Source organism: Epinephelus moara, chromosome 23 (genome assembly GCF_006386435.1).
Source record: "Epinephelus moara isolate mb chromosome 23, YSFRI_EMoa_1.0, whole genome shotgun sequence".
NCBI classification, from domain to species: Eukaryota; Metazoa; Chordata; class Actinopteri; order Perciformes; family Serranidae; genus Epinephelus; species Epinephelus moara.
Window position 1 is genome coordinate 21469194 of NC_065528.1, and position 27505 is coordinate 21496698.

The following is a 27505-nucleotide window of genomic DNA, read 5'->3' on the forward strand; positions in this document are numbered from 1 at the left end:
TTTACTTCCTGGATTTTTCCCACATGGAAATTCTGACCAATCAAGAGCAGCTTTCTCGCACAAGGCATTTGATCTGGTCCGCTTGTAAATGCTGCCGTGAGAACACGAACCAACTCCAGGCAATTATACAACTTTATAACAGAATTAGTCCCTGATTCAGACCAAAGCAAGTTTTCAAGTGTTTTCAATTTGAAACAAGGACTTTACATTTCTAACATGTGAGGAATCCATCCGATCGTAGGACAGCCAGATCATTTAGACAATTAATCAGGCATTGGGAACTTCCCTCAATTTAGCTTTAGTGACATTGCCTTATTCACTGTTATTTTGCATTTAACCAAATGAAAAACTTCCATTTACTTTCTCTATGTCTCAATTCTATACTACTTCCCAGTGCTTTACAGTGTACACTACATGTTTGGGGTAGCTAGTATATAGAAAATGAAAACTGAAAACTAGTAACAAGAAATGATACACGATGTTGTGCCAGTGTACGTCAGTCACACTGCAACCTTGGAACGCCACCTTCATATGTAAACAGCTTCCCTTTTTTCTGCGTTGCCTGGAGGGACAACAGTCGACAGCACACTCAAAAAATCAAGCAGATTTATTATGCGTCCTGGCAGCTTTTAGTGTATTGAATTTCATCACTTTTTCAGTGTGAGAACATTGGATACACGTCGAGTAGAATTACGAGGTAACTGGGATACAGGATGATGTAAAACATACTACCACCCTAAATCCTAGCACTGGTAGAAGCTTTTAAATCAAGGCATATGTATAAAGCTGAATTCATTTGAGGAAAACAATGATCAAACTTCTGTTACTTGTGTTTAACATTTGAATTACTGTCTCATAAGTTGCGTAACTTGAGTGATCAAGTGGGCAAAAATGTTGAAGGTCCAGGGTTCTGTTAGTGGTCCCACATTGTCATGTCTACGTCGAGAAGCTAGATGCTCGCCCACGTGTTCGCAAAGGTTGCTTGTTTCTCTGCAACAAATGTTTAACAACATGGAAGTCATCTGTTCTCTCGCTGGTCTGAGGTCTCCAGATGCTGACAAATGGCTCTGACAGGGACCTTACTGTCCTCATTATTTTACAGAGGCAGGGCCCAGTGGGAGAGAGGCAGGCGGGAGGTTAACGTTCACTGCCGCAGGACTATTTATAGGTCCATCTATCTACTGTTGATGGATGGAGCAATAGGAGAGACAAAGGGGCTTGCAGGAGTGAAGAGGTGTGGAGGATCTGGAGTCCGTGTTGCATTTTGTCTGTGTCGAATACCAACTATATTGTGCTCGCTAATTTTGGGAGATTAACAAGTGATGCCAGCATGTGTGTGTGAAGAAGGAGTGAAGGTAGCATTTTGTGTGGGTAGCAGGCGCACTGGGACTTAAGTGTTTTTTGAAATCTTGTAACCAAGAGCTACTGAGCAGGCTGCATGACATAGTTACTGCAACAGAAGAGATCATTTGCTAATGTGTATGTGTATTAATTCAGTGAGATTATTGCTCTCTTGTGACTGTTTGTTTGACCAGTAGTTTGCCATCACTTTGCCTCTAGAGTCACACAGGCTGTTTAGTAGCATCTGTCTCTCCATAATGGGCTCGAGTGAAGCAGCGCTGTTGCTGCTGTCACACTGTTCCCGCACTGCGACAGGTGCGCCTAATTAGCTGCGTGTGTTTGCATTACATGGCACGGACCATGCTTGTGTGGGTTATATGAACCTTTTTTAACAGTTGAAAGTTTGTTTTTTAGCCTGAGAAAAATGTAGTTTTAATCTTGCTCATTCTGCAACTGTCTGTGAGAGCACCCTAAATGTGTGGGCGATCTGTTCGCTACACAGTTTATATAACTATGCTCTGTTTTTCAAAACTTACAATAGAGCTTATCATGAAGGATAAAGCTCACAGTATGAGCCACCAGGGTTTATTTTTCATTGACATTTTAGTTTTTAGCTGCAGAGGCACTGATCTTTAGTTGTAGTGAAAGGGATGGTTTGGATTTTACGATGTGGGGCTGCATGAGGTGCTTTTCCTCAGGGTGCTTTCAGACATAGAGTTGTCTTGCTTTGGTATGAATCAGGGACTAATTTTGTTGCATGGTTGCCTAGAGTTGGTTTGTGTTATCACGGCAGCATTTACAAGCGGACCAGATAAAATGCCTTTTCTTTTACTTTTCTAAAGATTTCTAAGATGGTGCGTGCTTGTAGCCTGGAAATCCAGACTCAGATCTAGAAAGATTTTGAGTCTGGCCCTCACCGATACACCCTTCCCCCTCACCGATACACCCTTCCTACCCAAGGGGCGGCACTAACTGAGGCATTTCAAATGCCGCCGCAATTGAATAGCACGATGGCCAATCAAAGCAATAAACAAGGTACGTATTCATTGCACTAAGCCCCATTTGTTTGCCGAACAGTGGGGCTAACTGATATATTATGCTTTTGCCGTATCCCTTCGGCAAAACAGCAAAAATGCCCTTCCTGGAAACGAAGGCTTCTAGGGCAGTCTTCTGTTCCTCTCTTAAGGAAAAAGATAGGTGTATTTGGCTTAGCGTTTCTTCCAAAGCTAAATTGAATGGACACGGTCCTTCGGCAGCTGCCATCTTGGCTGTTTACTTTTCGACTTATACGGCCCAGCGCTGTCCTCATCATGTTACGCTTGCCCAGAGCCTGCCTCCATCAGATAGACTGATCCGATTGGTCTGATGGCGATTGACCGGGCTCTGCTTGTCGGGCTCGTCGGGGACTCCATAGTCTTTCAAAACTATGGAGTTTACTGTGTACTTCAGAAAAGAAACTGAGAAGAGAAGCAGCGGTACCTTGGAGAACGGTCCCTAACGGCGGGGAGAGGCGAGAGGGCTTCCCTGGAGGTCGGCCGCTTAACCTGGTCTGTCTCCTCCACACTTTGAGTTATTTCCACCCTGCCGACAGCGGTACCGTGGAGAACGGTCTCTAACTGCGTGGAGAGGGCTTCCCCGGAGAATCTACCAAGCTCATGTTTTATTTGTGAATAGAAGATTACAGGTTAGGGTAGTACGACGCAGTTTTTTTGAGCGGAGTGGTGAGCGAGTCGAGCGGGATAAAATTTATGATGGAGTGGAGCGAAGAATGTGCAGAACCAAGCGGAGCGGACGAGCGGCGCAAAGTCACAGGTCTGCGAGCGAGGAGCGGAAATTTTCACCCGGTCCGCTCCGCTCACATGCTCTGGTTGTTACCAATGTCGCTCATGGCAACAGTGCCTCTCTTGGTCCGTGCACATGGGTTTACAATTCATGAAGTTAGCTTGTGCTCTTTCTGGGCCTCCAGTTTCCACAGATCACAGTATCCTTTTGTCTGCGGTTAACGGCATGTCGTTACCCTGTCCTCATCACTCAGTTTTTTTGTTATTTTCTTGTATTTGCTTTCTTTTACATAAACCGCAGGTCAGCTGTTTGACCCAAACAGCTGACCTGCGCAGCACAGTTGGGCTTTTTTCCCCCCACTTTGTTGATTAGACTTTGAAGTAGAACAACATTTCCAGGATCATTGCACATGTAAGTCGATTGGCAAAAATGTAAAAATACAACATTAACAGCAACAATACAACATGTATGTATATAAACTATATATGTACCTACAAGATAAATAAAAACTGACAAAACCGGCGTGATAGCACAAAAAAACATTTTAAAACAGGAGCTTACAGGTCAGCTAGATCAAAAACAGTCCTTAGTCTGCCTGGACATTTACATAGGAGAAGAACGGTGTCCATGTTACAGAGAATGTGTTATAAATCCTTTGACAGTCTGTCTGATTCTTTTTCAGTTTTATGCAGTTTAAAACAGCTTAAATCCAAAGAGTAAGTTAAGGAGGCACAGAGGACTTCCACTGGAGCACAATTAAACATCTCGCCAGCAGAGTGACAAAGGCAATTACGTCTTTTTATAGGGCTGTAGTCAACCAAAGAATATCTTGGTCGACTAAAGTCGCACATAATCGTCAACTAATCGATTAGTCGTGAAAAAAATAAAATAAATCAGCACTTTATTTTTACATCTGCGGTGGTGTGTCTATGTCACTCTGCAGTTACACCTCCAAAACACTAGTTGGCAGTGGAGGACTGTGTTAAGTGCTGTAAACTTTAGTTCAAATCAAACTTTATTTATATACTTGATTCAAAACACACATTAAACATGGCTTAATAGAGACAATTTCAAACACAAGTACACAAATCAGCTTCACTATAAATCGCAGAACTGACAGACAAACACTTGTCTTTATCTGGACACATTTCCCCCACCAATACAACATGCTAACGTTATTAGCACAAGTCAATGGCGTTTTACATTGTATCAATTAGCCTAGCGTCTAGCGATCTTTCCCTCTTCTCATATGAAGCCAGGGACAACAGCAACATGTAACAAAGGTAACGGTACATAATTTGGCTCCGTTACAGCTCACAATATTCACCGACAAAACAACTGTCTTATACTAAACACGTTTTCCAAGCAAATACAACATGCTACGTCATTAGTGCCAGCCTATGGCATTTTGCATTGTATAAATTAGCCTAGCGACAAGCAGAGATTTCCTCTGCTCATATGAAGCCAGGATAAATCCCTAGGTATAAATCCCTGAAGGATAAATCACACACAAGACTTAAAATGCTATTTTAGTGGAGGCTTTACTGTCTTCACAATTTATTGTTTCTTATCTGTGAAATACAAGTAAATACAAGCTTCGTTTCCACTGAGGGAAATGGTGTCAGTAACGGGCGAGTTCAACTTTCTGTCAACAACAGGGGTGTTTTGAAAACACCCCCGTTTTCACAGGTAACTTAGCCGCAGGAAATAATGGATTAATCCTGGAAAGCTGTTGATGTAGCACTTTTCTCCTTATGAAAGTAACACGGCGATTATTCGACTAATGAGAATTTGGTCAGACGAGAGCATAAAACCAAATAATCGACTAGGAGACTACAGCCCTACTTTTTTTGTTGTTTTAGCCAGTTGCAATGTAGGTGGAGTGACCCCAAATAGTGCAGTAACAGAATATGGTTCAATCCATGTGCTAATGATTTGTGAAATTGTGTCCCAGATATCTTTCCAAAAGTTAGCAAGTGATGAGCAGCACAAACATGTGGACATAAGTTGCAGGGGTTTGATTACATCCTGCACAACTGGATCCTGATAGATTTTGGATAGTGTTGCTTTGGTTCAGTGTGTCAGAAGTCCAAAAGCACAGATAGAGGAAGCGCGTACCCACATGAGCGCCTCTTCCAATTGCTCTCCAATTGTTTCCTCTCCCAGTTAATCCTCCGATGAGGACTTAATGTCGTTTAGTGAGGTAGGTTGTAGAAAACAAATTTGTCTACAGAATGACAGGGTGCCTTTCAAATTAGGAAGTGGGGCAAGACGAGTGTCAAATCTTGTCACATCCGGAAGAGTGGGGCATTGGGGATCTATACTACGGATGCAACTACGGATTTGTAAAGCAAATGTATGCAGTTGCAAATATATTGTTGATGTACAGGTCTCTAAACCTTCTGATGCCAGGAGTAGACCACAGTGGGCTTTATTTTGCGCAATAATACGGACGTACTATGGTTGAGAAAATGTAGTGCCAAGTGTGAAGTGGCTTAAATATGTTTTCCTGCTAACCCCCTGTCAACAGAGGTACATTGCTTAGCTCCCATGGTGTCACTCCTGCTTTAGTGTCGACTGCCATCTACTGTAGCTAATACACCGACGATGATTAAGTACCTAGTAGAACCTCACTTAACAAAATCCAAACTATCCCTTTAACCACATGAATCTGATGTCTGATCCATTAATTCCTTGTTTTCCCGAGGAATACACATTAATGTTTATTATACTGATGATTAATATTTAAATCAACTTAATGTAGTTTTTGCTGAAAGTGTGTTTTGAAGTTAATTATGACACATAATGAAACTGGCTTCGAGCAACACGAGGGGCTCTTTAAAAGATGCCCGAGAGAAATCAGATCCTACAGCCTGTCAGATTGATTTCTGCTTCGTCTCTTTTTGTGCATCGTTGCCATCTGCGTTACAAGTGACAGACGCAGCACAATGACAGCTGATGGAAGTTTTTATTGAGCAACTTTCTCAGATGAGTTAGCTGCTCTGATGTTGATGAAGCTGAAACGCCTGGATGAAGGTGAAGCCTTTTGTCTTCTTTATTGCATTGCTTGGTCCTGTAATCTCTCTCTGTCCTGTTTCTCATTCACAGTATTTCTTCTGCCTGCTGTTGATCTTCTTGATTGAACTGGTGGCTGGAGTACTGGCTTATGTCTATTACCAGAGGGTAAGTGAAAATAATTTTGGTAGCGGATGTTTTGGGTGGGTGTTTTCCTGAGAGAATGTTTAAATTGCTATTTAGGTTTGAGTGTTACAGATTGTGTCGGCCCTCTGGGTGTGTTGAAGAGCAGCACAGTTAAAGCTCAGCAGTGAAAGCCCTTAAACTGTGTTGTAAAACAGAGACTTAAATCCTACTGAGAGTTTTTTCTCCTTCAGGTGGGCGTTAACGTACTTTTTGATTACCATCTCATAATAGTCTGATTTTTGATGAGTGAGTTTAGAAACTGAGCGGTTGCTATGCCACAGACTCCAGGGCATCATCTAGGGATGCACTGATTCTGATTCTGGGCCAGTACGAATGTTTTAAATAACAATCTGGCAAATAGCCGATAGCTGCGAACCCATACTGATGTTTTTTTTGTTGTTGTTTATTTTGTTTTTGTTATTATTTATTCCCCCTTTTGTGCCAGGGAAACAAAGAAATCATTATGAAAAATTAACCTTTGAATGAACACAAATTCAACCATACAAATTTACGAAGCAACTTTTAGTAAAACCTTCTTGCACGTGAAAAACATCTAAAACACTGCTTCAGAAGCCTTTTTACTACATGTAATATAACTATGTTCCCTCTCTAATATGTAGGGATGCACTATAAAATCGACCTGGCCTTAAAATGAACGGAACTGGCCAACAAACTGATAATATCAGTACATCATCCGTATTGGCCAGGATTGGCTTTAAAACGAGCTTTTCCTTATTTTGCACAATCAATGAATATTACATACACTGAAAAGCATTTTATTTCATGTCACCATCTGCTGGTGGGCCATCAAGATAAGAGTATTCATGCATGATATGATGTTAATCCCACTACAGAGGGCCAAATAAGTTGTTATATATTGGCATATCGGATATATGCAAAATTCCAATATCGTGCATCCCTGCTAGTATCTGTTCTGTATTGCTATGAAGACATCAACAAATTTCTCCTCCAAACAGCAGAGCTTGAAAACATCATAATGTAATTCAGTGCAACAGCCGTGAGCTGATAGTTCCAGCTACCGGCTGCTAACAGCCAACGGTTACTAGCTTTTCTCCCACTGTTGTCAACAAGGATTTGTTGTTGACAATGTAGCATAATCGGGGAAAAAATTAGGGCTACCCCCGACTAATTTTCCTAGTCGACCAATAGTCGTCATTTAGGGTCATTTGTCGACTAGCTGCCCGCATGTTTACGATATAAATTAAATTATTAAATGATATATTTTGGGCGGGGCAACACAATGGTTTGAGTTGAAGGTGTGAGAAAGAATAGTATCAGTAACATTGTTAACACTGTGCTACATTACAGAGAAATACAAACCGTACTAATGAACCTTTATTAATATAGGCCTATATTTTTATCTACAAGTGCACGTCACACACTGAGCGAGCCGCCTGTTAATGACGCTGTGGGCTAATGGGCATGTAGCTACTTCCATGTTTCAGATGATACGTCATGTTTGTAGTCGACCAATGAAGATGAGTTAACATATCACCTTGGGTTCGTCCTTCACCTTCTCAAAATGATCCCACACTTTGGATTTCCTGCCCGACATGTTATTAACTAGCCTGTGGAATAACCGCAGGTACCAGCCCTGGAAATTAACCTGACTCCTGTGACTGCTGAGTGTGGCCTCTTCCTGTGTCTGTCCTTTCAAAATAAATTCCCACATGGTCCAGTCATATAGGTTTTGATTTATTTTATGTATGAATGGATTTATTCTTGGCTCATGTGGCGCCCCCACCAGTGATTTTAGTGCAATGAAGTGAGTTTATTTCTCTAACTTTCTCTAACTTGGCCTTGCTTTTTAGCTCTTTTTACTTCTGTACGTGTATTTGAGCCGTCAGTTTGAGCACGAGGCTCAGTGCAGGTGGCAGAGTCTGGAATCTATCTGGCACACAGTTTCAAGGACCTTCTTATCTCACAAACATCTGCCTGTCAGTCAGCGAGGGCTGCAAAGAGCACCATGCTATCTGCAGGCAAGCTCAGAGATTTATTATAATGGAGAGGGATTCAGCACAGGATAGAATCACTTTAAAGATAAGGGCTCTCATCCTCTCTCCCTGTTTCTTGTCGCTCCTGTGTGTGTGTGAGAGAGCATGGATGCACACAAACATATCCACACATCAAAGGCTGTATTAATAGTCTATTTTTTCATCTGTCTTTTCTGTCGCAGATGCGTGGGAGTTGCTACCTGTTTATCTCGTCCTAATCCACCCACTCTTTCACTTTTATCAGGCTTATCACTTCAACACGCTCTCACCTTTGTAGTCTCTGCTCCTGCACTTGATGCGTTCCATGTGTAACAAATGAAGCAGCTCGTGGTTACAAAATAAATTTAGGTCTTTGCCATGAATACTCCGCCTCCCTCTGTGGCTCACACACACTGTTTCTCACTGTTTGTGTCTGTTGTCTCTTGTCTTTTTGTTCCTCATTTCCAGCTGAGTGAGGAGCTGAAGCAGCATCTCAACCAGACGATGACAGATAACTACGCCCAGCCCGGGAGGGAGGCCATCACATTAGCTGTGGACAGACTACAACAGGATGTAAGGACTGTATTTACAAAGGCCTCTGAGGCTTTGTTTGATTTATGTAAGATCACGTGCACACGTCAGCTAGCATGGTCAAGTGTAGTTGCACTTTGTCATGGATTCAGTTTAAATGACTCCACCATACAGGAAGTAGTTTTGAATTACGCTGAGATTCAGTAGGAGAAATTGCTCATAGCTCTGTTATCCATTGGGATTTGCTCCAAGTATTGTTCCAAAAATGAGAAGTGAAATAAAGTAATTTTGTCCAAGTCCCTGAGAGGAAAGGGAACAACTCCCTTCATTCGCAAGAGTTGTCAAAAAGTTATGGAACAATGGTTTGAGCCACATAAATCAATTTAAGTTAAACTTTAAGATGAGTGATTTGTGCTTTTCTAACAGTATGTGACATTGTGAAGCCAAACTAGGGCTGTACCAGATATTTAGGAGTGTAAAGCTTTAAGCCAAAGATGTGCGACAACACGAAACCAGTTTAGAATGTTGCAGAAAAAAGTTGCGGCGGTGTGAGCTGACCAGTCTGAGCTCAGCTCAAATCAGCTGATGGAGTCACCTGCAACTTGGCTGGTCAAATAGCCAGTGGCTGGTTTTAGAATTTTTAGCCGACACCTGTTTCAACAGCCAATCAGCTTGAAGTCAAGACAAAATTACTACAGACGGTGTGTTTGCTTGTGCTCCGTCCCTGCCAAGCCCTGTGTTTCCATCCTCACGGTGTCAGACAGTGGGATGCTACTCGCTGTATGTGGCGTATCAACAGGGCGCTTCAGCAGTAATCTAAGGGTGCTTTCACACCTGCCCTGTTTGGTTTGGTTTGGTTCAATTGAACTCACATTCTTTTGCCCCCTAAGTGTGGTTCGTTTGGGCAGGTGTGAACACAGCAATCACACTCAGGTGTGCACCAAAACAACCAGACTGAGACCTTCTTGAAGAGGTGGTCTCAGTCTGGTTACAAACAAACTCTGGTGCGGTTCGTTTGTGGTGAGAACATGTTCCGACCTGGATCTGAACCAACTGCAGTCACATGACACATTGTTTGGGTTAAACATGAGCATGTTACAGTCCTGGAGGATTATTAATGTGCACCTCCTCCTGTACTGCCTTAATATGCACATTCAGCACATCCAATGCATCAAAACATTGTTTTCTAGTTGGAGCCGCGCCTCGTTGTCGAACATGAACCAACTCTAGGCAATTATGCAACTTGTAACGAAATTAGTCCCTCATTTGAACCAAAGCAAGCGAAGTCTAGGTCTGAAGGCACCCTAACGCACCACAAAATACACTTATTCATTAGAGATAGTTCATTTAAAGCCAAGTCATGCAATCTCATAAATTGCTTTATTCAAATTAAGGATCTTGTGTCAGGATTATTTATTTATTTATTTTTTAGGGTAAAATATGACGACATCCATTCAGAGCTTAATTCGAAAACCTCAATTAAATCTTTGAATGTAATAAAATTACATTTGATGGTCATGAACCCAACCCAATGCTTTCCTCTTTCCGCCTCTCCAGTTCAAGTGCTGCGGCAGCAACAACTCCCATGATTGGACGATGAGTGTGTACATTTCATCGAAGCAGGCAGACGGCAGGTTGGTGCCTGACAGCTGCTGCAAGACCATCACCCCTCACTGTGGCAAGAGAGACCACCCCTCCAACATCTACAAGGTGGAGGTCAGTGGGCACACACTTCTGGAAAAAGTCAAACTCTTGAATACAGAGCTGTAATGTTGCATTTAAGGAATCTTCGATTGACTAATGTGCACATAGCTTGCAGCTATAAGACAATATCACTGGAGTACTTTTTATTTTCCCGTGTCCCGATTTTACCCCTCTTGAACTGAAATAGTGACAGAAACAGAGACAACACTGTAGTTTGAAGCGCTCTGTGGGAATGAATAAAAGATGAGGTTTTGAATGCTTATCCATGCTGATCAGGTGAAGTTTTTTCCACCATCTGGTGTCAAACCCTTTAGTTCCTGCTCTTGGTGCTCACAGTACAATCATGTGCAAAGGCATAAAATGTGAACATACCCCCAGAATAAACCAAAACACGGCTACATGATATCAAATGCTATATTTTTTTTGTCACAATTCTTAAAGCAAAACAACTTTTGGGAAGATGGATGAAAGTGGTCTGAGAATGTATCTCAGTCCTTCTCCAGACACATTTTAAATACTTGTGCCAATACCAATATTAGGTTTAACACGGTTTTCCCATAATAGTTGATTATCTTCTCCTCTTCCTCATTCAGAAATTTGCTCGTGGTTGGTTTTGCTTTCCGATTTCTCCAGCGCTGCTCGCACTAGGTTGACTGGGAAAAGAGCAATGTGCATGAAAATGGTTGGTGTTAGCGTTTGAGGAAACATCGGAGGGATCTAGTCCTACGTTTTTGAGCCTCAGTCAGACTCAGAGAAGGCGTCTGTTGTTCAACAAAATCTGCAACTAGCAGACTTATCAGAATGTTAAGTGTCGTTAGCATCTTTTATTCATGTTGTTCGTTAGCTTGTGGGGTAACTGGCCCTTGCAATTAATGGTTGTGAAACATACAGTATCATCTGCTCCAATGGGGTTTTCGGTACATAGTGGAAGGAAGCTCCAGGGTCCGGTTTACATCCAAAAACGACACTCTACCATTTTTGCTGTCAAAACTTTAACTATGCTAATGCTAACTCTGCTCTCTGTACTGTAGGGCTGCAACGATTAATCGACTAATCGATGACTAGTCGACTATTAAAATAATCAGTGGCTATTTTAGTAGTTGGCTAATCGGTTTGAGTCATTTTTCATAGAAAAGTACTACAAAATACTCTTATTGCAGCTTCTTACGTTCAGATATTGGCAGCTTTACACACTCTCCCATGACGGTGAACTAAAACCCTTTGGCGTGAGTACGAAACAAGACATTAGATAACATAATTTTGGGGTTTGGGAGAAACGGACCGACATTTTTCAACATTTTAACACATTTTTCGATAAAATGATTAGTCGACTAATCGAAGAAATAATCGACAGATTAGTCGACAGTGAAAATAATCGTTAGTTGCAGCCCCACTGTACTGACAAGTCGCTCTGCGCTGGAGGTTTCAGGTTTCTTTGCCGGTGTTGTGTCCCCCCGTCGATACATGTTTCCCATATTGGACTGCAACTGGTTTTTGTATTAGTGACGCACCGACACAGACGTCGCCCCCTTCAGTAGCGGAATGTAAAAACACCTCTGTAGTGATAAACTTTGCACTGATACAAGTTAGTAAAGTCAAGGTCAGACATTTTAGGGGACATGAACAGAAGTATCTTTGTAAGGAGTGGCTGGATGTTTTCTTGTTAGCTCCAACACTTTGGAAGCTAGCCATGGAGAGCATGCTTTTAAGGGTGTGTGAGCCTGATGGCTATCTGTGTAATGGTATGCATTATCTGATTTTCCTTTCAGGGTGGTTGCATCACTAAGCTGGAGCAGTTTCTGGCCGACCACCTGCTGGTCATCGGCGCCGTGGGGATAGGAGTGGCTTGTCTGCAGGTAAGTAAAATCCAGATAGTTGTTGGAGAAGCAGAATGCTACTCTGCAGTCCTCATCCCGAATAAACAGTGCGTCATACTGGCCCAGTTGTTATTTTGGTAGAAATTAGATACTGCTTTTACCTTTGCATATGAATGCTGCCCTTTGTCGAGTAAACCCAGACAGATGGGTTTTAATTTTTCCATTACTGAAAATGTACCTATGAAGGTCAACAACCTCTTAATGGAAACTTCCTTTCATCTCACTCTAGTCCCTCAGTCATCATTATCTGATTTTGTTCGTTCCTGTTATTTGATTTGTCCCAGCCTGAGATGGATTTGAGCTTTTAAGGCTTCCAGAGGCCACCCAGGCAAACAGGGGTACCTTTTTATAATTCTGTGCTGGCTGACAGTCCTCTTGTGGCTCTGCACCCTCTCCTTGTAAATTAACTTCAGGGAAACTTGAGACCAAACAAACCTGCCCTGATTCTCTCCAGCGGTGTTGTATAACAGATATGCCCTTTAATGTCCATGAGCATTTTACATATGGTTCCGGCTGAACAGTTTTAATCAGGAACATGGGAACTGAGAATGAGGCCAGACGTTCTCTACTGTTACAGTCGAGGCTTGCAACAGCAAAAGCTGAGAGATCACCAGTCTGTGATGGAGAAATTTAAAAATATAGCTTTCCATTAACTATTGCTGTAATGTGAAGATCATTTGTCATCCCTACATGATCTGAATGGATCATCCTTAACATACAGATGAGGTGCTGAATATATAAAACATACCTGGAGGAGAAAATGTGCAATGCGAGCCCGTGTAGTGTGATTTTAAGGAACATTGTGTCAGATTTGAAAAGATTTAGTGTCATCTAGTGGTGAGGATTGCAGATTACAACCAGCTGAAACTTCTCCTGGTCAAAATTCCTTCAGTGTTCATTGTTCAGGACGTTTTTACTGGGAGCTGAATCCGCAGTGGTATCTTCCTCTCCTAAACAAACAGATTAGGTGATTTAAACTGGTAAAACACTGAATAAATCAGTTTAATGCTGCAAATCAGTGTTTTAATACTGCTGTTTAAAATGTTAGAGAAAGGCCGTTAGCCCAGCACCTGCTAATGTGTGCTCACCGTTTTTCTCTCATAACTTTGAAATACAGACGATAAGGAGGTTTTTACTGGGAGCTGAATTATCCACAGGGGTCTCTTTCTCGTCAAAACAAATGGACCCGCTGATTTAAAGTGGTACAAACACTCAATAAAACTGTTTCACATCAAAATATTAGCGTTTTTCTGATGCCCTTGTTGCGGAGGAGCTCCTAATTGCGGTGGACGATGCGAAACACGAATGGTGAAAGAAAGAGCCAGCGTTTGATTTGTATTTTCTGGGCTACTGTAGAAACACAACGGTGCATGGTGATCTCCTTAGATGAGGACCTGCTCCAAATGTAGATTTAAATGGCTCATTCGAAGGTGTCGAAAACACGATGATTCCTATTTTCAGCGGTTTAAATACCAAAAAAATGCTTATTGAATTTCACATTTTATTCTGCTAATAAATCCCGCTAAATCCTAAACACTGAACCTTTAACATGTTTCAGTTCAAGCTTATGTTTCGTATCCTTTTGTACTGAAGACCTACTGTACGTCACATCTTTGTCCACTGCTCCAGTCTGTCTCAATGTTGGGTCACGTCCCTGTCTCTAGTAACTGTCTGAAATAATGTAGATCTGTAAAAACTCATGTTAATTCACACTAGCTGTAGTTTTGTCACCATACATGTGTGTCTTGTTACCACACTAACCTGTCTGTGGTGAACTGTACTGTATGTCCCTCTGTTTATGTCTGTGTGTGTGTGGTGTGTTAATCTAGCTGGCGGGGGCAGTCTTGACAGCCTGCTTTATCTATCTGCTCTATAAAGAAGAAGAGGAGGACTTCGGTACATTGTGATTTAGCTCTAGAGCAGCTTTGTGGTTTAATCAACTGGAGAGAAAAGGTTGGAAGGCACTGTGGAAATCTGACACCTGACTGCATGCTTGTCCTCGTGTGATTGTCCGCTCTGTGTTTAATCTGTGGGCTACATGTACATGCACTAAATGAACATGTGTATGTTTTGCTGAGCGTGAAGCATGCAGCTGCCTGGCTTTGGCTGAGTGTTGCTTTGCATGTTGTGATAATGGGCTGTTGTGGCTGACGGAGATGTGATAAAGGTCAAACACATCACGGGAATGGCTTGATTAATCACTGCTTCTGCACACTGATGTTGGTAGCAAGAGTCATGCTCTGCATCTTTATGCAGTGATACCTGCTTCTATGAAGTACCTGTGCTGACAGGAAATGAATGCCGATGATAAAATGTGTATTTACAGTACATACCAAGGTATTGCTGTTTATCTGGGATGGCAATTTTACTTTAAACTCAGACCTTAGCATGAGACTTAACTATATTTTAAGATGGTAATTGTGGGATTTTTACCTGTATTTTCATTTATTTCTTTTTCCAGACACCTCCTAGTTCATCCTCATTCAGGAGATGTTGTTGCTATAGTTACTTGCAAATCCAAAATAGACTAGGCTATTCATTGAGTTTCTTGAATCGTGATTGACTGGAACTCTGTTTGGGGTGCCAGCAGACACCTGCCATCCAAAGAGAAATAAGTGTTTCGTTTCTTTCTTCTTTTTTTTTTACTCGGTTACATCATTGCCTTGTTGTATCAATACCCCCCTGTCTTCTGAAATTAGGCTTCAAGAAAACAAACAAACAAAAAAAAGCAAAGAGGCTGTTTTTCTCATCTTCTCTGAGCCAAATATCCTGTTTCTACATATCCGTCACTGGTGGTGGCAGAGATGTGGAATGAAAAATAAATCAGAAACCTGCCTGAAGAGAGAATGTGATGAGTCAAAACACAACGCAGACTCGCTCGATAAGGCTTTCTCAGAGGGCTTTTAGAGACTGGAAGATTGAATATGGGCATTTGCCTGTTTATCCATCAAGCCTGGCAGGCCCAGTGGCTGAGGTCAATATCTGTTCCTGCTGTTCTCACTTTATTTTTTGACCTTTCTATAGTACAGTATAGCGTAGTACAGTGCCTCTGTAGGTCGTATCTCATGGATTCTTAAAGGTTCTGCATACATCTGTGTGCTTACCCTGGAGCTAATACATTACACATCAGATTGTGTCTCTTTGTAAACCTTATAAACCTCCAGATGAATTTGAAACAACAGTGAGCCTATTAAAATCTAGTATTAGCATGCTTCTCGGCTGATCTGATCACCCAAGAGGCAGCCAGTGGATGAATACAAGTGTAAAAAACCACCAAGAAGAATTGTGATCCAGTCACTCAAAACCCTGGTGGTCTGGGACGCATTTGACCACATGTCTTTTGTAGTGTAAAAATGAATGTGTTCTAATGCGTCCCAGACAAGGACATCAGTGCAGGACGTGGTGGTTGTTTTGGCGATAGCATGCTAACTCTAGAACTCATTTTATGATCAGTTGGATGAATTGTTGCATGACCATCCATTGTATTGCCCTATACAAGGAGACATGCTGAATTCTGCTGGCAGCGATATATTCAGCTGTACAGACACAACTGCTTATGTGACAGGGATCGACTGATATGTTTTTTCAGAGCCGATGCCGATACCGATAGCCGATATTTACAGCCGATATATGTCTGCTGTAAAAATCATAGTTGACACAGAATTACAAAAATAAACATTGACAAAGAAACACCAGAGGCAGGATAAAAACTCAGAATAAAGAACGAAATTTTAGATCTTTAAATAAATAGGAAAATAAGTTAAAAATAAACAAATAAGTAACGATGTTGAAGAATATGCCAGCTAAATAAAAACAGATGAATAAAAATAAATACACAATAATCATAAATACAAAATTTTAAAAATAAAATGAAAAACAATTAAAAAAAATAAAATACAGGAGAGCTCAATTAAAAGCCAGGCTAAAAGGTAGGTCTTGAGTTTGCTTTGTGCAGGCAGTGAGAAGCCATCAGGGGCAAAACAGCGCAGCTAAGGAAAACAAAACTGTATATCGGCATATCGATGGGAAAAAAAAAAATTCGCCAATACCGATAACCCTAAAAATGTATAATATCGGCCCCTATTACGTGATTATCCAACATGCCAGTGAGCAGCTAGTGAGAGTGTGGCCACTGAGCACCAAGAGCAACTGAGGAGGGATCCACAATGTGTCTCAGCTGTCCACATATGTTCGGATAGCCAAAACACATGTTAACACCAGGTGTAAACAGGCTCAGTGTCTGGTGTTTTTACCGAATTTATACGTGACAGTTTTGCTTACTAAGACCTCATATTGGAACACCATTGTGTAAAACCAGACCCCTTCTTTCTTTCAATATTTCACAATTTCTCTTTATTATTATTTTCAATATTTTAATGAACTTTTTAGCACAGACAACACAATCACTAAATTAACACAATAACTAAATAAAATAATTTAAAAAAATTCATAAATAACAATACATAAGAAATTCCGAAATTACTTATCTTTCTTACATCAACAACAACAGCAAAAACATGCAGTTACATGGTTGGATACTTTTCATCCCACAGTCCAGCAATTAAGCTTTTTCTGAGTTAAAAACTTTTTTGTCAGTGACATTGCAACTTTTCTTGAAAAAGGTGAATTTAATAAATGATAATAAAACTACAGTAGGTAACTTTTTTTTTTAGCAAGTATGACAGAAAGTGACTTTTTATACAGTCATAAAATCCTGACAGTAGAATATGAGGCAGATGATCTGTTGAAAAGATATGATGCTTCTCTGTCTCCTCTTAGTGCTCCTAATGGCATTCGCAAGAGTCACAAAAACAACCAGTCAGAGCCGAGGAGTCCGTAATGCAGCTGTCAATCACATCAGTCACTTCTAGGGATGCACCGATCCGATATCTGGATCGAATATCGGCCCCGATATCATCAAAATAGATGGATCGGGTATCGGAAAATGCAACCTACACCTGAGGCAATCCTTTCCCTTTAAATCTATTGCGACGCAAGCTACGTCATACGTCATGGAGCGAAAGAAAGAATCTGCTGTGTGGAGGTATTTCACACTATTTCAACTGCTGTTGCACAATTGTTTATTTTTGTTAAAAATCAATAGTTCATCTAGTCTGTTTCATATTGTTTCATTTTATCTCAGGAAAGAACTGTGTAGTCATCAATGCCTGATGCCTCTTGTCTTTTCTGTTCTACATGTAAAGGTTTATAGCTTTTTAGGTCAACCATGGTATTGGATCGGTGTCCGGTATCGGCTGATACTCAAAGTCACAGCATTGCGATCGGTATCGAAACTGAAAAAGCTGGATCGGTACATCTCTAGTCACTACTCGTGAACTGTGGTCAACAAGAAAGTTTGCTCCGGCCTGTAGGCAGTGCTCAACTGGCCTGGTTTTGGCTGAACTGTAGCCAACATGGCAGCCATGTCACAAACCTTCTCATTTTACAGCTAAACAGTACACTAAAATGTTTCCGAAAGCATTTTATCTTGATTCATATTTGGACAGCGCTGCCTAGTTTTCCAGTGACATGATTGACAGCTGCTTTATAGACTCCTCAGCTCTGATTGGGTGTTTTCATTTAGCTGTAGTGGATTCTTGCAAATGCCATTAGAAGCACTAGGAGGAGGCAGAGGAACATGCTTGTTCTCACAGACTGTCTGTCTCCTGTACTACTGTCAGGATGTAGCTTTAACTGTAGTTTATAAATGCGGTTTGTATTTGTTAACCTCATCATTTGATAGGATTTTCTGAGGTCAGAATGAGCAGTGAGGCTGAACTGATGGCCCTGCTATATTATTATGACCAGACAAAGCCATAATAATGTTACTTCATATTGTTTCGTCACCAGTTTAGTTTTTGGAGCCTTTTGCTGTGAACAAAGTGAACCACTAAGATAAATATTTGTGCGTAAATCCTCTGTTTGACCCCAGTGTTTCGTTTCGTATCTGCTTGCGCAAGCCTGTGCACACACATGTTGCTACAACAACGGCTGCTTGACTCCTGCCATCCCCATAGCAACCACCTCCATACTTTGCAGCAGTCTCTAACCCCATCACCTTTAGCCCCTCTCTGTCCCCCACAGTCAACAGCATCCAAGCTTCCTGCAGTCTTCCGTGCATGTCATGGAGCAGCACTTGTTGACCTAACACTTCCTGTTTTCAGGTCTGTGGGATGGTGTTCACCAGCTGCTTGTACAGAAGGATCAAGATGGAGCCTTACTGAGCACACCAGGCCCCACAACACACCACCTTCAACAGGCAGATGGAGCAATGACCTGCTGACACCTTAACTCCGAACTCTGAATCATGAACTCTGACCTAAGCCAAGTGCACAGACACGTTCCAGGGCACCCACATCGCAGTCAGAAACACAGTGCCACTGCTAGACAGGCAGAAGAATTTGGCTCTTCTTGTACTTGTGTGACAAAGCACTTAAATCCAGGCTTAAACATTTCTGAAACCTGACTGCGATCTCGGCCCACTGGAACAGCACGTCTGTTCGCATCACTGCCTTGGCTTAGATGCACGCTTCTGTTTGAGCAGGACAAAAGAAAGGGACGTAGCCGTAATACATTCTCTGTTCAACTAATGATGATCCAAAGATTACACAGTTTACACTGCTGTTGAAGAAAGGTATTTGTCTGGATGTATATTTTGGAAACACAATGTGCCTCTTAAACAAGTCTGCTGGTGAATAATTACTAATTTTGTGCCTGAAATCTCAAAGGGAGCTGACAATGCACTGTGATAAACGATATCTTTATATTTGTAGTTATGTCTATATTCCTGAAAGTAGCAGCACTGAATGTTGAACTATAGCGTCGTTATTGACTTTAAATGTACGGCTACAAACATAAGGACATGCTCAGACAGTCTTAAGAAAAAGAAAAGTCATTTTCTCCAATGGTTGCCAGATTCCTGAATCTATAACTCCACCTAGTGGTTGCCACTGGTCATGTCCTGTACTGTGTGTGATATACATTTTGCAATACATCAAAATCAGCTATTGATCTTCATGTGTGACAGATAAATACACAGATGGGTTTTGACATTAGCAAACATTCCCCTCTGTGAATTTAAGACCCATTTTCATCATCTCCCAGACACACTGAGGTCTCATTCTCTACAGTGAAGAAGCTGACCTTTTGTGAGAGCTAAAGAAAGCAAAGACTATGTTGTTTTTCGCAGCTTAATCTATCACTCGCCATCCCCTTTTCCCGTAGCTATTACTCACGGAACAATGAGTGGCCTTGTTGCCGCTATACTGTAGAGGTGAGAAGTCTCGGCTCGGCTGTTGTGGAGTATAAAGTATGAGAAATATGTACCGAGTTGTTTCTGTTTCAAAGATCTAAAAGTGAAATATCCATGTGACATTTTTTCATTCATATCCTTTGCAATAATACAACACCATTGCCAAGACTCAGCGCTCTACTGTATAAAGGGACCTTGTTAGCGTAGTGTTTTGTCCACAGACTGACTTACAACTGGACGGTGCTAATGTATGTCAATGGTTGATGATGAGATACGACATTGGCATGTGCTCCCACTACTGACTGCTGTTCAAAATATTGATACAAACATCAATAAATGTTTAAATATTGCTGTATTAACAGGTTTCATTGTGTTAATGAAAGACAGATATTTAAGAGGAGGCAGCTATGACGCTGTGATTGCTGTTTGGCGATGCTCTAGTTGACGAGATTATGATCATGAGGGCATCGTGTCAAGTTAAGTAAGTTTATTTATCTGGGCACAAGCTTGTCCCAGAAGGCTGTACAGTTTCCATTGCATCTGACATTCATCCATGGACTTAAATATATAAGGGCTCTGACAGTTTGAGTTGTGAACCACTAGAGGGAGACAGAGATTTTCCATTTGCAGTGGCTGAGGCTTGACATTCAGTTTTACATGTCAAATAATCCTGCTGTATTTTAAAATTGGATCCAGTTGAGGCAGTTTGGTCTCACCCAACACTCAAAGTGAGCATTCCTTAATAGCAGACGATACTCCGACCGAATGTTATTGCAGTGTGATGTTTGTAAAGATTCATTTTTGTCACCTCTGAACATTTCAGGCCGTCACAGATCCCTGTCAGCTCTAAATAAAGATGTCTGATATGTGCTGCATTCATGTGCTTAAAGTCGTAATGTGGAAACAACATGGACACAAAGACAAAGACGACATGTTGTATTTTATTGCTTAGAACATTTAAACAACAAGTTGAAAACAGTCTGAATCTTTATACTGTATTACACGGTGGTTTTGTCCATGACATGTTGCTAACTAATTTACGTCACTCTACGTGGACAGCGACTAACAGTTACAACCTAATACCATAATACAAATTATATATGACATGCTAAATGTTGATTAATAAAAAGTTTATAACCATCAATCAGAGGTGTTGACTGAAGTTACATGACTTGGACTCGAGTCACAAATTTAATGACTTTAGACTTCACAAAATCAAATACAACTTGCAACTCAACTAGGACTTTAACACCAGTGACTCGTGACTTCACTTGAATGTGTGCCATAGATCAACTACTTTCCTTTCATTTCCTCGATTAGCTAATATTTACGCTGTTCATTTCCAGCAGGTCAAAACTTAATTCCCCAGATTCACTTTGTTTGAGTCACTGTGACAGTATCCATTCAAGTTGCAGGAGAGAATCATGGAGAACATAGTTTATGTTACTGAGCGCCAGTAAGAAAGAATGATGCCAAAGATAATTTTGTTCATGTACAAAAAATACATGGTGATTATCACAAAACCAATTGCAGTATGTAATTTGTGCATATTGAAAATAACAAACAGAGACGCAACAACTTCCAACTTGTCACAAATATATACAAATTTAAAAAGCATTCACGTTTTTGGGAATTTAATACATTTTTACTCTGTTGTTAAAATGGCATTACATTTGGTGAAGAGCACATTATGACTCGTTTAGAACTTCAACCTCAAAGTTCAGGACCTGGGACATGACTGCAAAGCCTAACTGTAATGGTAACCTGCAAAGCAATAACGTGGTCCCTCCTCTGGTATCAACTGATCATTTACTTTTGTCTGCCGTGTTCCTGCATCTTCAACGTCAACTTGGCAACTCGTGCACCAAAATTTTCACCAATTTTCAAAGTTATTGTTCTGACTTAACTGGACATGAATTTTCCCAGTCGAATTACAGTTGGTGAAGAGCGCATTATGACTTGTTTAAGACTTGAAACTCTGAAGTTTAGGTCCTGGGTCTTGACTCGGGACTTGAGTGCAAAGACTTGAGACTTAGATGAGACTTGGGAAGCAATGACTTGGTTCCACCTCTGCCATCAACCAAACATTTACTTTCATACGCCATGTCTCTGCATATATGAAATCTACTTTTCAACTCATGTCAAAATTGTATCCAACTTGCCAAGTTGTTCCTACTTGAGAGAGCGTTCAGGTGAATTTTCTAGTCGGATTACATTTGGTGAGGAGGGCATTATGAATTGTTTAGGACTTGAAACTATAAGTGTAGGACCTGGGTCTTGACTCTGAACTTGCCTGTCTTTACTTTTGACTTTGTTGAGACTTTTGAAGCAATGACTTGTTTCCACCAAAGATTCCAAACATTTACTTTCGTCCGCCATGCCTCTGCATAGGTGGCATCAACTCGGCAACTCGTGCCAAAATTTTCGCTAGCTTTCCAAATTGTTGTTCTGACTTGAGGGGGCATTCAGATGAATTTTCCTAGTCAGATTATGTTTGATGAGGAGCGCATTAGTCTTTGTTTAGGACTTGATACTCAAAGTTGAGGACTTTGGACTTGACCTTGGACTTGCCTGTCTTGACTTGGGACTGAGGGTGCTTTCATACCTGCTCCGTTTGGTTCGGTTCAGTCAAACTCAAGTTTGTTTGCCCCCTAAGTGCGTTTTTTTTTGGGCAGGTGTTAACACAGCAATCGCACTCAGGTGTGCACCAAAACAATCAGACCGAGACCTTCTTGAAGAGGTGGTCTCAGTCTGGTTACAAACGAACTCTGGTGTGGTTCGTTTGTGGTGAGAACGTGTTCTGACCTGGATCTGAACCAACTGCAGTCACATGACACATTGTTTGGGTTAAACATGAGCATGTTACAGTCCTGGAGGATTATTAATGTGCACCTCCTCCTGTACTGCCTTAATATGCACATTCAGCACATCCAATGCATCAAAACATTGTTTTCTAGTTGGAGCCGCGCCTCGTTTTCAAACTGTATGGTTTGACTAAAATGAACAATGACAGCAATATAGTCCACGATGAGCAGCGCTAAAATCAACCTGCGTAGTTGTCCCTCCATTGTGACATTAGAAAGTGTCACATTTATCTTGCAAGTGTACTCTTCTTCAACGTCTGGTTTACTTCCTGGATTTTTCCCACAAGGAAATTCTGACCAATCGAGCAGCTTTCTCGCACAAGACATTTTTTCTGGTCCTCTTGTAAATGCTTACAATGCAAACTCTAGGTCTGAGAGCACCCTTAGATGTGACTTGCAAAGCAATGACTTTTCTTTGTGTCTGCATATATGACGACATCTCGTGTACCAAAATTTTTCACCAACTTTCCGAGTTGTTCCAGCATGTGGGAGCGTTAAGGTAAATTTTCCCGGCCTGGAAGTAATTTCTCCATTTATTCCAACACCACATGAATGCAAGGAAAATTTGCATGTGTCTCACTGCGTTTTTATACCTGTGAGAGCCAAACCTTAGGACACTGATTCATGCTAAAGCTTACTCACTTGTCTATGTTTCATAAACAGTGCCTTCTCATTACATCAGATCCACTTTGCTCTTCAAAATAGCCCTAACTGTTCTTGGCCTGTTTTTACAGCCGCGGTTTTGTGTGAATATTTTTCGGGCTATATCTTTGTATTCACTCTGTGCACAATAGCGCACACATAATAAGCAAAGTCGTGCAAGATAATGTAGGCTGGAGTGAGATCTCAGGTTGAGCTTGGTTATATTATTGAGAAGTGTGTGGGCTACATTAAGAGGACATTGCGAAAGCACTTTTTACTTGTGGGGTCTCCCACAATTCCACATCGGAAAATCTTGTAGAGTTCCCAGTTCAAACCACATTTATTCATTATGCAGAGCTGGTGCAGTTTGTGTGGTTTTAGGCCCTTGTTGAGGCAAAGTCTCCACTTATTAAACACTACGCCACGCACATAGAGTGTGTGTGCATTGTTGTTGGGGCCATACTGTTGGCATATGACCTAAGTGCTTGTCATTGAAGCACGACGTTTTCCTTTTTCTGTAGTTCCCCACGGCTCCAGATTACTTACAAGACACAGTGTCGGTTCAGAGCGATCTGTCATCGTCACCCATTTAGGAAAAAGGGCAAAAAGTTTTAAAAGAGTTTGGATGTTCTCCAACAGTCTGGCTTCAGTGAGCCCATAGAGTCTGTCAGTCCCTTTGTCTTCATCAGCTATAGGAGGATGGCTCTCATTTCCTGCAGATGTCACACATACTGCGATGCAGAGAAAGGGCACACTGATACTGACAAGATAGAAACACACACACACACACACACACACACACACACACACAGCTCTGAGGTTGCACACATTAGCATGTGGTTTACACCGTTTGCCAGAAGAGACCCACGAGGGAGAATTAGGAGCAGCTGGAGATTCACTACTCCCATGTGTTGAGGCCTCTCTGCGTCACAAGCACACACACATTCTTACACTCTCCATCACATTGTAGCCGTAGGGGCAGTATTTTGATGAGACAGCTCGGGACGTTACCTAAGAACACATGTTGCAGTATCGTTTATCTGTCGACTGCGAATGTGTGTTTGCATGTGCTGAGATAAAGTGTAATACAAGCAAATCATTCCAGCAATGAGCAAAAACAAAATGTACTGATGCCATCTCTAAAGTCTAAATGAATGTGTTTAATTGTGTTCAGATCTGTATTTGTCTCCTTGTGTGTGTGCGCGCTATCACACACTTGATTTATGAGTTCTCTGAGTCTATAGGGCATTTGTTGAGCTCTTGTAAAAGGTATTCTTGCATAATACAGCTATGGTCCCAGTAAGTGCACCTGTGTTCAATATGTGCAGAAATACTTAAGCCTCAGTTGTGGTGATCGAATAATGTGGTGCTTTTAGCATAACAGATGTGTGGGAAAGGACTTCTGTAACACGTTTTGTGCTGAATGTAACAAGCTTGAAGTTAAGCAAGACTGGTTAAGGATTTATAAAGAGGTGAAGTCCTTCCCTTTCCAGCGTCCCCCATGGGACCTTATCATTTTTTGATACCGTTTGAGTTTTGTCACAATAAATCCATATGATGTTTGTCAATTTAAAACTAGGGTTGGTAGAAATCTGGAAAAGTCCTTAGCCCCTCCCACCAGGCGACCTAGTGGGAGGGGCGTTTCCCATACATTGATTTATTTAATCTTATTTTATTGTAGTTTCATGCAGCCCATTCACTCAGCCCCTCCTCGACCTTCTGTCTCTCTGATCAGACCACAAATGAGGCAAGAATTAGCTAGCTAGCCGCCGCCACCTAGCTTCCCACCACTGTGGACTGATCCATTGGGAGGATACAGACCTTCAGTCTACTGCTTTAGTGACGTGAATTTGGCCAGTGAAAATCCCCTGCCGCTTGGTGTCACAGTGGGCTGGTGGCCAGCATCAGCGGGGCTAATTTGTGTAATGGCAGCAACAGAAAGTTTGCTGATCCAGCGGGGAGTAAGGGTTATCCGGTCCCTTGGCTCTGGGCTTTGCGCTGACTTGGGGGCGTCTCCAGAGCTGCAGCCCACTCTCCTCCCAGTCAGGTGGTCTGTTGCAGCCAGAGGACACACTGTGATTCGAGGCTCAAGCTGACGTTAGCTACGTACATGTGAACTTGAAGCTGTAGCTGTTAGCCTTTAGCTTCAGTTAGCACAAGGCTAAACTGTTAGCAACATTTTTTCTCCATTGCTGAAACACTTTGAGACTGACACATTTTACTTTATTTATGTCAGACTTTCTCTTAGACTCTCTTTCTGATAATCTTCCTTTTTTGGTTGCCCAATAGCAACTCTCTCTGCAGGATTCTCCGCCATTGAATCAGACTTTAAGTGAAGGGACGTGCACTTGCATCTACATTCAACAGTCAGTAGGAACGCCCTCTCTCTGAAATGACCTGTGATTGGCCAATGTCTCCCGTCACTGGATAGATTTTCTGAAGCCTTAAAACAGAGCCAAGAGGAGGTGCAAAGTTTTCTCTCAGTCCACCTGAATTCCAATATTATCAAAGTTAATTAAGGGATTTTTGCCCACTAAGGCTAAAAATATAGAAGATAGATAGCTTCAGAAAATAATTTTGTAAGCCAAGAAAGTTGCAATTTGTTACAGTACTATTAGTTTATGTGAAATGCCTCTGGAAGCGGAAGAACAAGTGAGACTCATTGCTCATGTGAGTATGAAACACACAGGTATTGTAGCTTCAGCAAGAGAGAGAGAGGTATGGTGTCACAGGACTTTTGGATGTGTAGTTTTTTCTAAATACGTAGCCACAGTTTCATACTTAAACAGATTTATAGCAAACTGCAACTTCTGCATCAAAACATTTTTTGTCTCTTGCCATTGACTACTTTTTGCCATGGTGGTCCACAGGAAGGGAGGGACTTCGCCCCTCTATTGTCCTAGCATGGTTCCTGAAACCGCCTTTGTGTACATGTGTGCATTACAAACAGGAAGACAACAAGTGGCTCGTCCTGAACTGAAACTAGTATTACATAAGTGCCGTTGATATGATCTTTGTATGGCCATTGTCAACCTGCCTGAAGCCACGTGGTCATACAGACAAAATAACGTCAACACTTTGAGGAGAAGGACTTTGAAGTTAAGTCCGTCATAATTACACACACTGCTACAAAGGTGGGTCAGATTAGGTTAAATGTCAGTTAGCATTTGTCAGCTATTAAAAGAGTCTGGAAATGGACTTCAAAGCAACATGACAATCAACCCCGGTCCGAAGACTAAATCATTCTGTACACAAACTACAGGTGCATTAATTTACCTCCACATAAACACTGTGACAGAGAGTACCTGTACAGTATTGCGAGTGTTTAATCACAGTAAAGTTGCTACATTTGTGACTAATTTTAAATTTTTAATATTTAGCAAATCAAGTCCAGGCCCAATGTGGTCCGAAACAGAACCATATCTCTATCAGATTTGGTTTCTATATGTACATCGACCTTTAAACTCTGACTCACCTCTCAAGGAGTATGTGTCAGGCCTACAACACATTGTGGTAGCTCCAGCCATAAATGTGTTTGACAGATTTTTACAGGGATCAAAGGAAAGGAGACTGCGTGTGTAGATAACTTCAGTACTGGACGTCAAGGCTTAGGATCCTGGGCCCTGTTGTTCAAAAGAAAGCAGATTGGAAAAGATCTTGAAAAGTGATTGTTTAAAGGGATTAGATTATGTAATCCAGTTTTGGTTTTGATCTGGATCAGACCTTCAGTATGAGCTGCTCAGAACTTTTTAGTAGGATTGGGATACCTTTGATCTGAAAACTGTGGATTATCCTGATCCTAGCAGAGAGGTGCATTCAGGGTGGATTTCAGGAACAAAATGGGAGAAAACTTTTACATTGCTCAAATACATATACATTTATTTAGATTTTGTAGGTCTGCCCTCGACTAAGAACTTTCCTAGTTGACCAATAATCATCATTTAGGGCCAATAGTCGACTAGTTGCCTGCATTTTTACGATATTAATTTAAGTATTAAATGCTATATTTTGGGCGGGGCATCACAATGGTTTGAGTTGAAGGTGTGAGAAAGAATAGTATCAGTAACATTGTTAACACTGTGCTACATTACAGAGAAATACAAAACCGTACTAATGAACCTTCATTAATATAGGCCTATATTTTATCTACAAGTGCACGTCACACACTGAGTGAGCCGCCTGTTAATGACGCTGTGGGCTAATGGGCATGTAGCTACTTCCATGTTTCAGATGATACGTCATGTTTGTAGTCGACCAATGAAGATGAGTTTACATATCACCTTGGGTTTGTCCTTCACCTTCTCAAAATGATCCCAC

At 41.4% G+C, this 27505-nt stretch overlaps 1 protein-coding gene across 2 annotated transcripts in view; it reads left to right on the forward strand.

Annotated features, from left to right (window-relative positions):
* tspan11 (tetraspanin 11) overlaps window positions 1-20559 on the forward strand; it is a 42386-nt gene extending 21827 nt beyond the window's left edge. For both annotated transcript variants that reach the window (XM_050036671.1, XM_050036670.1), the window contains 5 exons: window positions 6232-6306; window positions 8787-8891; window positions 10407-10565; window positions 12323-12409; window positions 18595-20559. In XM_050036671.1, the coding sequence (XP_049892628.1) occupies window positions 6232-6306; window positions 8787-8891; window positions 10407-10565; window positions 12323-12409; window positions 18595-18654 (486 nt within the window). In that variant the 3' untranslated portion in view covers window positions 18655-20559. The remainder of the gene's footprint in view (window positions 1-6231; window positions 6307-8786; window positions 8892-10406; window positions 10566-12322; window positions 12410-18594) is intronic.
* The last annotated feature ends 6946 nt before the right edge of the window (window positions 20560-27505 follow it).